Here is an 11,565-nt window from a genome sequence, read left to right on the forward strand (position 1 = left end):
TGTCAATGTGAAGCTTAAATAAAAGGTATTGTGGGGTAGAGCAAGAATCGATACCGATTTTCGGGACCAATTTTCTGGTCGAATTTGATAATCTATTTTGGGGCCATGTGTTTGGGGGACGCCTCATCCTCTAAACCCCTCTTAAGCCAATGGCAATATGGGGTTTAAATAAATGGTATTTAAGAGAAGAGTATTAAGTATTTTAAGAATGGAGTACACCTTACATCCAAACATAAATTCGTAGACCAATAAAGATCATGTGGGATTCAGATAAAGGAACTTATATTGTCAAACTGTTAGTCAAGTTAGCATGGAATTTCACTAAAAGATCTTTCATTGTTAGAAAATAAATATTCCAAGGAAACTTTTGGGTCAACCGGGTCAGATATTGGTTGCCCAAAAAGTAATTGCGGATTTTTCATATAGCCGGCGTTGACAAATTTTTTCACAGCTTGTGACTCTGTAATTGCATTCTTTCTTCTGTCAGTTATCAGCTGCTACTTTTAGCGTGCTTTAGAAAAAAAGTGTGAAAAAAGTATATTTGATTAAAGTTCATTCTAAGTTTTATTAAAAATGCATTTACTTTCTTTTAAAAAATCCGCAATTACTTTTTGGGCAACACATAAGTTTACTTTAAATTAAATTTTTTAAAAATTTTTCTTTAAGTTAAATTTGTAAAATATTGTCTTAAAAATCAAAACTGATGACGTTTTTTTGGAAAACATCTATTTTAATGAAATTTCCATTGAAATGAAATTTCAAGCAAAATTTCTTTGACAATCAAAACTTGAAGAAGAATCTAAGAACACAAATCTATGATTTGTTGTTATAGGAGTTATAACAGATTTTAAGACGACTCACTCCAACCCAAATCTCCTGAGTGGGCATGAAGTTCGCTAATGATAGTATGTGCTTCTTCAGAAAGCTGTTGGCAGCGCATCAAGTACAAATCGGTCATATGTAGGGATGAAAAGTTGTGTAAAAATTGTTAAATTCAAATTTCAATGAAACTAACTATGAAGATCCATATGTTATTTAAAAATTTACTCTTTTTTAAGTTTTGTAGCTAAGCAGAGCACTATCTCAACTGTACGTTACTACTGCATACTGCTGCTTTTCTTTTAAATATTGTGCTTTTTCACTCAACGGCGATGTGTATAAATTTTTCATCTTTAAAATTTTTAAAATTTAATTTTGCATAATTATAGTCTGTTTTTAGGTTTTAGTTGTTGTTTTTGCTATTGCTCTGCTGTTGATTGTTTGATTTTTATTTAGCTAGAGCGATTAAATTGATAACACACATTCCAGCTTAAATGCAAACACATGTCTGTCGGTATTTCGATCACAAAAAGTGTCTTAAAAAGAAAGCTGGGCTGGTCTGGGTGCAAGTGGAGGAAAATAGCTATAAATACTGAAGATCGCTTGGCATTTGGTTCAATCAAGTTTTGAATTTTATTAAGAAAACATAGTCCATACATAGCATAGGAAAATTAGTGGGCTTGAAAGCAGACAACAAGAGAAAAATTTAAATATTGCATAAAAACTGGAAAAAATAATAGACAAAATTAGTGAAGTGTTACGAAATTAAGGAATTGTGAAATTGGAAAAAAATATAAAAGTTAAAGAAGACAAAATGAAAGTGAGTGTTGGGTGCAAATGAAAAAATTAAGAAAAATTAAAGAAAAACTTTAAAACTAATTTTTAGTTCAGCTGTCCTTAAAATAAAAACGAAAATTTCCTAAGCATAAACCTGATAAATTGTTATAAAGACCACATCAAACGTTCTAGTTCAGTTTAAGCAAATAAGTTTGTTTAAGGAAATACAAGGGTGCTATTTCGATCAATCCAAAAAAAAAAACCAAAATCGTGACAAAGTTTTTACTAGCAAAAAGGTGATAAGTTGGGCGGGGCCGAACTTGGAATACCCACCAAAACTAATTTTTAGTTCAGCTGTCCTTAAAATAAAAACGAAAATTTCCTAAGCATAAACCTGATAAATTGTTATAAAGACCACATTAAACGTTCTAGTTCAGTTTAAGCAAATAAGTTTGTTTAAGGAAATACAAGGGTGCTATTTCGATCAATCCAAAAAAAAACCAAAATCTTGACAAAATTTTTACAAGTAAAAAGGCGTTAAGTTGGGCGGGGCCGAACTTTGAATACCCACCACCTCGGGTATGTATGTAAACCCCCTTTTTTACAGTTATATCCAAATATGAACCGATCTGATCCATATAGAAAACGGATGTAGAAAAGCCTATGATAAGTCACTGCGTCAAATTTGAACGAAATCAGGTAATATTGGGTTGCCCAAAAAGTAATTGCTTTTTTCATATAGTCGGCGTTGACAAATTTTTTCACAGCTTGTGACTCTGTAATTGCATTCTTTCTTCTGTCAGTTATCAGCTGTTACTTTTAGCTTGCTTTAGAAAAAAAGTGTAAAAAAAGTATATTTGATTAAAATTTATTCTAAGTTTTATTAAAAATGCATTTACTTTCTTTTAAAAAATCCGCAATTACTTTTTGGGCAACCCAATAAATGCGCTTTCGATAGGTCCAAGACTTTAAATTGAGAGATCGTTCTATATGGCACCTATCACCAAATCTGGACTAAATTAAACAAGGATATAATAATCATCCTAATTATAACTCCACTACTATATCCTTAGTTATATCGTAATAGTGGCTGATCTCGATTATATTTTATTCAGGTCCCAAGAACTCATATGCAAGTAACATTTTCGGACAATAAATCTACTTTTTATGGGGCTAAGACCCTAATTTCTATATGACAGTCGGTCTATATGACAGTTATATCTAAATATAGTCCGATCTGAACCATATTTGGGTCCCATGTTGGGAGGCCTAAAGCTACTCACCGTTTTAAATTTCAGCGAAATTGGTTAAAAAATAAAACGTTTTATGGACTTCAGACCCTTTATCGGGAAATCGGTCTATATGGCAGCTATATCTATATATAGGCCGATCTGAACCATATTTAAGTCAAATATCGGGAGGCTTAAAATGGCTGTTTCTGTTTCAAATGTCAGCGAAATCGGATAAAAAACAAGTAAAAAGGCGTTAAGTTCGGCTCGGCCGAATTAGTATATAAGTACCTCGGGTATATAAGTAAACCACCTTTCATCAAAATTCGGTGAAAATTGCATACCTTATGACCCATAGCAGTTATATCGAAATATGTTACAAGTCATTTTTCAATTGTGTATAACAAAATATTGGTCTTTTTAGTAGCTATATCTAAAAATAAACCGATCTGGACCATATACGACACGGATGTCGAAAAACCTAACATAAGTCACTGTGACAAATTTCAGTGAAATCGAATAATAAATGCGCCTTTATGGTGCCAAGACTTTAAATCGAGATATCGGTCAAGTTGCCAAAAAATGTCGAAGAGCCTAATACAACACACTGTCGCAAATTTCGGCGAAATCGGGCAATAAATGCGCCGTTTATGGCCCCAAAACCTAAAACCGAGAGATCGGTCTATATGACAGCTATATCCAAATCTGGATTGATCAGGGCCAAATTGAAGAAAGATGTCTAAGGGCCTAAGACAACTCACTATCCCAAATTTCAGCTAAATCGGATAATAAATGTAGCTTTTATGGGCCTAAGACCCAAATCGGAGGATCGGTATATATGGCAGCTATATCTAAATCTGAACCGATCTGAGCCAAATTGACGAAGGATGTCGAAGGAACTAACATAACTCACTGTCCCAAATTTCATCAAAATCGGATAATAAATGTAGTTTTTATGGGCTTAAGACCCAAATCGGAGGATCGGTCTATATGGCAGCTATATCCAAATCTGAACCGATCTGAGTCAAATTGTTGAAGGATGTCAAATGGACTAACAAAACTCACTGTCCCAAATTTCAGCAAAATCGGCTAATAAATGTGGCTCTTATGGGCCTAAGACCCTAAATCGGCCGATCGGTCTATATGGGGGCTATATCAAGATATAGTTCGATATAGCCCATCTTCGAACTTAACCTGCTTATGGACAAAAAAAGAATCTGTGCAAAATTTCAGCTTAATATCTATATTTTTAAAGACTGTAACGTGATTTCAACAGACAAACGGACAGACGGACGGACATGTCTAGATCGTCTTAGATTTTTACGCTGATCAAGAATATATATACTTTATACGGTCGGAAATGGATATTTCGATGTGTTGCAAACGGAATGACAAAATGAATATACCCCCATCCTTCGGTGGTGGGTATAATAAAGCTTTTTTAAGCTTCAGACCCTATATCTATATGGCAGATATATCTACATATAGTCCGATATGGACCATATTTAGGTCATATGTTGGAAAGCTTTAAAATACTCAAATTTCAACGAAATCGGGTAATATATAAAGCTTTTTATGCAGACACTTTATTGCCAGATCGGTCTATATGGCTGCAATATCTGAATAAAGTCCGTTCTGAACCATATTTGGACCAGATGTCGGGGGTCGGAAATCGGTAAAAAATAAAGCTTTTCTGGGATTCAGACCCTTTATCGAGAGATCGGTCTATATGGCAGCTATATCTAAATATAGTTCAATCACATCCATATTTAGGTCAGATGTCGGGAGGCTTAAAATAACCCACTGATTCAAATTTCAGCGAAATCGGTTAAAAAATAAAGCTTTTATGGGCTTCAGACCCTTTATCGGGATGTCGGTCTATATGACACCTATATCTAAATATAGTCCGATCTGAACTATATTTAGATCAAATATCGGGAGGCTTAAAACTACTCACTGTTTCAAATTTCAGCGAAATGGGTCAAAAAATAAATAATTTCAGACCCGTTATCGCGATATCGGTCTACATGGCAGCTATATCTAAATATAGCCCGGTCTGAACAATATTTGGGTTAGATATTGGAAGGTTTTAAATAACCCTCTGTTTCAAATTTCAGCGAAATCGATTAAAAAAATAAAGCTTTTATAGACTTCAGACCCTTTATCGGCATATCGGTCTCTATAGCAGCTAAAGGGTGATTTTTTTGAGGTTAGGATTTTCATGCATTAGTATTTGACAGATCACGTGGGATTTCAGACATGGTGTCAAAGAGAAAGATGCTCAGTATGCTTTGACATTTCATCATGAATAGACTTACTAACGAGCAACGCTTGCAAATCATTGAATTTTATTACCAAAATCAGTGTTCGGTTCGAAATGTGTTCATTCACCGTAACGTTGCGTCCAACAGCATCTTTGAAAAAATACGGTCCAATGATTCCACCAGCGTACAAACCACACCAAACAGTGCATTTTTCGGGATGCATGGGCAGTTCTTGAACGGCTTCTGGTTGCTCTTCACTCCAAATGCGGCAATTTTGCTTATTTACGTAGCCATTCAACCAGAAATGAGCCTCATCGCTGAACACATGAATGAACACATTTCGAACCGAACACTGATTTTGGTAATAAAATTCAATGATTTGCAAGCGTTGCTCGTTAGTAAGTCTATTCATGATGAAATGTCAAAGCATACTGAGCATCTTTCTCTTTGACACCATGTCTGAAATCCCACGTGATCTGTCAAATACTAATGCATGAAAATCCTAACCTCAAAAAAATCACCCTTTATATCCAAATATGGTCCGATTTGGCCCGTTCAAGAACTCAGCCAACGTGCATCAAAAAGATGTATCTGTGCCAAATTTCAGCTCAATATCTCAATTTTCGAAGGCGGTAGAGTGATTACAACAGATGGGCGGACTGTTTCAAATTTCAACTAAATCGGGTAATAAAGAAAGATTTTATGGGCTTCATACCCTTTATCGGCAGATCGGTCTATATGACAGCTATATCTAAATATAAGATGTTGGGAGGCCTAAAACTACTTAGTGTTTCAAATTTCAGCGAAATCGGTAAAAAAATAAAACTTTTATATGCGTCGGACCCTTTATCGGGAGATCTGTCTATATGGCAGCTATATTTGAATATAGTCCGATCAACACCATATTTGGACCAGATGTCGGGAGGCTCAAAACTACTCACATGTTTCAAATTTCTGCGAAATCGGTAAAAAAAAGATTTTATGGGTTTCACACCCTTTATCGGCAGATCGGTCTATATGGCAGCTATATCTAAATACAGTCCGATCTAAACCATATTTAAGTTAGATATCGGGAAGCCTTAAATAGCCCACTGTTTCAAATTTGAGCGAAATCGGATAAAAATAAAGCATTTATGGGCATTAGACCCTTTATCTGCATATCGGCCTCTATAGCAGCTATATCCAAATATGGTCCGATTTGGCCCGTTAAGAACTCTACCAACGTACATCAAAAAGATGTATCTGTGCCAAATTTCAGCTCAATAACTCGATTATTGAAGGCTGTAGAGTGTTTACAACAGATGGACGGACAGGCACACACGGACATCGTTAAGTTGTCTTAGAATTTTAAGACGATCCGAAATATATATACTCTGTAGGGTCGGAAATTGATATTTCGATGTGTTGCAAACGGAATGATTCATTTAGTCACCCCCTGTCTTACGGTGGTGGATATAGAAAAGCACAGGTTATATTTTTTTGTCCATGGGCAGGTTAAATTTGAAGATGGGCTATATCGGACTACTTCTTAATTTCGTTGAAATTTGGCTAAATGAGTTGTCTTTGGAGGCCACTGTAGCGCAGAGGTTAGCATGTCCTCCTATAACACTGAACACCTGGATTCGAATCCTGGCATAGAACATCGGAAAATTTTTTTAGCGGTGGTTATCCCCTCTTAATGCTGGCGACATTTGTGAGGTACTATGCCATGTATAAACTTCTCCCCAAAGTGGTGTCGCACTGCGGCATGCCGTTCGGACTCGTCATTAAAAAGGAGGCCCCTTATTAATTATCTCAAAACTTGAATCGGACAGCACTCATTGATGTGTGAGAAGTTTGCCCCTGCTCCTTAATAGAAAGTTCATGGGAAAATTTGTTTGTTTGAGTTGTCTTAGGACCTTCGACATCTTTTTCGAACATGGTGCAGATCGGGCTATATTTGGATATAGCTGCCATATAAACGGATCTCCCGGTTTAAGGTCTTTCAACCATAAATTGATTATTTATTATCCGAAATTTTTTTAAATTTAATAGGGTGAGTTGTATTAGACCCCTACACATCCTCTTCCAATATGACGTTGATCGGAACATATATGGATATAGCTGCCATATACTCCGAACTCCCTATTGATGGTCCTTTGCCTATAAATGGCTTATTTTTTACCCAATTTCACTGAATTTTGAAACAGAGAGCTACATTAGACTCTCGACGTCCGAAATATGACTAATATATGTATCTGAGATGGTGGATATCTAAAGTTTGGCCCAGTCGAAATTAATGCCTTTTTATTTGTTTTATATCCGATTTGGTTTTCTACTCCCTAACACCTTTCATTTGAGTCCAATATTACACTGATTGGTCTACATGGCCGCTCTGTAAAGTTTCGGAAGGGGCGTTCCCCCAATTTCTTTGTTAACTAATTACATATCAAATTCGTATTGTATTCCCAAATTCCTTTCATTTCAGTTCTATTTTATCCAAATTGGGTTACATGTCCGCTCGGAGATGTTGGAGGGGCCTTCCCCCTATTATTTGATCCCAAATGTCAGTCCGCCTGTCGAAATCACTACAGCGGTAGAACGCGTAAAGCTACCCGCTTGAAATTTTACACAGATACTTTATATTGATGTAAGTTGTTGGGGATTGCAAACGGGCCATATCGGTTCAGATTTGGATATAGTTTGTATATAAACCGATTTCCCGATTGACTTCTTGAGCCCATGGAAGCCACAATTTTTGTCCGATTTGGCTGAAATTTTGCACATAGTGTAAAGTTACGACCTTCAACAACTGTGTCAAGTAAGGTCCAAATCGGTCAAGAACCGGATATAGCTCCCATATAAACCAATCTCCCGATTTGACTTCTTGAGTCCCTAGAGCCTCAATTTTTATCCGATTTGGCTGAAATTTTGCACATAGCATTCTGTTATGACTTCCAACAATTGTGCTTGGTACAGTCCAAATCGATCTATAGTCTGATATAGCTCCCATATAAACCGATCGCCCGATTTGACTTCTTGAGCAATTACCAGCCACAATTTTCATCCGATTTGGCTGAAATTTTGTATATGGTGTTGAAATATGAAATTTTTTACATAATTAAATTTTCTTTAATTTCCATTCTTCTTTTTTTCAGGACCCTCTGAGAATAGCCATCATAGGCCAGAGTAATTTTGCCGCAGATGTTTTGGAATTGTTGCTGGAAAGGCAATACAATATTGTGGGCGTTTTTACCATCCCGAATAAGGGCAGCCGAGAGGATATCTTGGCTACCACAGCAGCACGTTATAATATTCCCGTTTTCAAATTTGCAACATGGCGCCGCAAAGGTGTTGCCATACCCGAGGTATTGGAACAATACAAATCGGTACAGGCCAATTTAAATGTGTTGCCATATTGCTCACAATTCATACCCATGGAGGTTATAGATGGCGCTGCTTTGGGCAGCATTTGTTATCATCCTTCGATATTGCCTCGCCATCGGGGAGCCAGTGCTATATCTTGGACTTTGATAGAGGGTGATGAGGTGGCAGGATTTTCTATATTCTGGGCTGATGATGGTCTGGATACAGGACCCATACTTTTGCAAAAGCAAGTGAATGTGGAGGCCTATGATACTTTGGATACTCTGTATAAGAGATTCTTATATCCCGAGGGAATTAAGTCCATGGCAGAGGCAGTCGATTTGGTGGCTAAGGAGAAGGCTCCACGCATCACTCAAACCGAGGTGGGGGCCACCTATGATCCAGCCATGTTTAAGGAAGAGAATCAGCGGGTCGATCTCAATCAAACAGCTAAGAGAATATGGAATTTCATAAGGGGTTTGGATTCGGTACCAGGCGCTTTGGCCACTGTGTTGCATGAGGATGGCAGTGAGGAGCATATCAGACTTTTTGGGGCGCACTTATATTCGGATGTGAGAGTACAAGAAGACAAGACCTTGCGTTTGAAGGGTCTTAAAAATTTGGCCTACATACACGAGAGAGGTTTGCTCATGGAAGGCACCGATGGCGCCTTGGTGAATGTTAAGCGCATTAAGAAGGGCTCCAAAATGATCAATGCCTGTGATTGGTTTAATCTTTCTCAAGCTCCTCAGATTACCGATTTCACTGAAGATGAATTGGCCAAAAAGGAAGTTTTACGCAACATTTGGCTATCGATTTTGAAATGTCCCATAGAATCCGAAACAGATTTCTTTGCTGCCGGTGCCGGATCCATGGATGTGGTGCGTCTGGTGGAGGAGTGTAAAGATGCCTTTGATGTGCCCTTGGAAAATGAACATGTCTTTATGGCCCCCGTCTTTGAGGAGTTCTTTGGCGAGGTGGTCAAATCATTGCGGCAAGGTTCCTCGGGGAGTTCCGCCAAAGTCCATTTCGATGGTTTGGTTTTGAAGGCCAATAAAAAAGAAATTTCCATACCTACACAATTGTTCATCAATGGGGAATTTGTGGAAGCTGAAAATCGCCGAACTTTGGATATCATTAATCCCACCAATGAGGAGGTGTTGTGTAAGGTGGCCTGTGCTTCACGTAACGATGTGGACAAGGCTGCCGCTGCAGCCCATAAAGCTTTTTATGGGCCATGGCGTCAAGTGTCGGCCCGCCAAAGGGGACAACTTATGATGAAATTGGCTGACCTTATGGAGCAACACAAAGAGGAATTGGCCACCATTGAATCGGTGGATTCGGGAGCTGTATACACTTTGGCTCTCAAAACCCATATAGGCATGTCCATAGATGCTTGGCGTTACTTTGCCGGCTGGTGTGATAAGATACAGGGTAATACCATACCGGTAAACCCGGCCAGGCCAAATAATGTGTTGACCTTTACCAAAAAGGAGCCATTGGGGTGAATTGGGAATTTTTCGTAGACAAAAATTTTAAGTTTAACACTTTGCCCTTTCTTTTCTTGTTCTCCCTTCAGTGTTGTGGGTTTGATTACTCCTTGGAATTATCCTTTAATGATGTTGTCTTGGAAAATGGCTGCCTGTATTGCCGCTGGCAATACCTGCCTTATAAAACCGGCTCAAACTTGTCCCCTAACTGCTTTGAAATTTGCAGAGCTTACCGTTAAGGCAGGTTTTCCGGCTGGCGTCATCAACATAGTCACCGGCAAAGGTTCCGAGGCGGGTCAGGCCATCTTGGAGCAACCCTTGATCAGAAAATTGGGTTTCACCGGTTCCACAGAGGTGGGCAAAAGTGTAATGCGTTGCTGTGCCGAATCGAATTTGAAGAAATGTTCTTTGGAATTAGGAGGAAAATCGCCTTTGGTGATTTTTGCAGATTGTGATTTTGAAAAGGCGGTGAAACATGTAAGTAAAGCCTTTAGAGGACTTTTTGAAGAATTTGTTTCTAACTTCATTTTCTAACCCACAGGGCATGTCCTCAGTTTTCTTCAATAAGGGAGAAAATTGCATTGCCGCTGGCAGAATATTTGTGGAGGACAGCATCCATGATGAATTTGTTCGTCGTGTGGTCAAGGATATACGTTCCATGGCCATAGGAGATCCTTTGAATCGTTCCACCGCCCATGGCCCTCAGAATCATAGGGCCCATTTCGAAAAACTCATAGAATTTTGTGAGCTTGGCGTCAAAGAGGGAGCCACTTTGGTGTATGGTGGCCATGCGGTACCCAATACCAAAGGCTACTTTTTCCTACCCACCGTTTTCACCAATGTCGAGGATCATATGTACATAGCCCAAGAGGAATCGTTTGGTCCCATTATGGTGATATCGAAATTCCATGGCAGTGATGTGGAATCGGTTATGCGCAGAGCCAATCGTTCTGAATATGGTTTGGCCAGTGGTGTCTTTACGGGGGATATTAGCAAAGCCTTGTCCTTTGCCGATACCATAGAGGCGGGTACGGTATTTGTGAATGTGTACAATAAGACTGATGTGGCCGCCCCCTTTGGTGGCTTCAAACAGAGCGGTTTTGGCAAAGACTTAGGCCAAGAGGCGCTCAATGAATATCTCAAGACTAAATGTGTTACTATAGAATATTAGAATAAGTTTATTTTTATGTTGTAAGTCTAAGTAAAGAAGAAAGATAATAAAAAATATTTGATGTAAGATAAAATTAAAAAGAAAATATTTTTTGTTAAAACATTCAAATTCCCAAAATTTTTACAAAAATCCCCAAAATTTGGATAAAAATCCCCAAAATTCCCTCAAGAAGCACTCGAGAGGATATCTTGGTTACTACAGCAGCACATTATAAATTCCCGGAAGTCGAGTCAACATACTAACGGTTCGGTCGAAATAAGAATTCTCTCCATAATCCATTGTGCGGTCCGCTGGCCAATCAATTACAAACGGGTGTGAGTGTATGGAAAGTCTAGTATCCCTGACAAACATCTTTACATCAGGAATAAGAAGGCGAATATCAGAAGAACACACACCATGAAAGTACCGATAGAGCTGAGCCAAACAACCCACATTGCGACGATGTTCAAGAGGTGCAATAGAGTTGTATA

The 11,565-nt window shown here is 38.2% G+C and overlaps 1 protein-coding gene across 1 annotated transcript; it reads left to right on the forward strand.

Moving 5' to 3' along the window:
- The first annotated feature begins 1,439 nt into the window (after positions 1-1,439).
- Positions 1,440-11,173, forward strand: LOC106084409 (cytosolic 10-formyltetrahydrofolate dehydrogenase). The gene is made up of 4 exons (XM_013248077.2): positions 1,440-1,639; positions 8,227-9,938; positions 10,014-10,401; positions 10,466-11,173. The coding sequence occupies exons 1-4, from the start codon at positions 1,634-1,636 to the stop codon at positions 11,093-11,095; spliced, it is 2,736 nt and encodes a 911-aa protein (XP_013103531.2). The 5' UTR covers positions 1,440-1,633; the 3' UTR covers positions 11,096-11,173.
- The last annotated feature ends 392 nt before the right edge of the window (positions 11,174-11,565 follow it).

This window comes from Stomoxys calcitrans, chromosome 3, assembly GCF_963082655.1.
Source record: "Stomoxys calcitrans chromosome 3, idStoCalc2.1, whole genome shotgun sequence".
NCBI lineage: Eukaryota > Metazoa > Arthropoda > Insecta > Diptera > Muscidae > Stomoxys > Stomoxys calcitrans.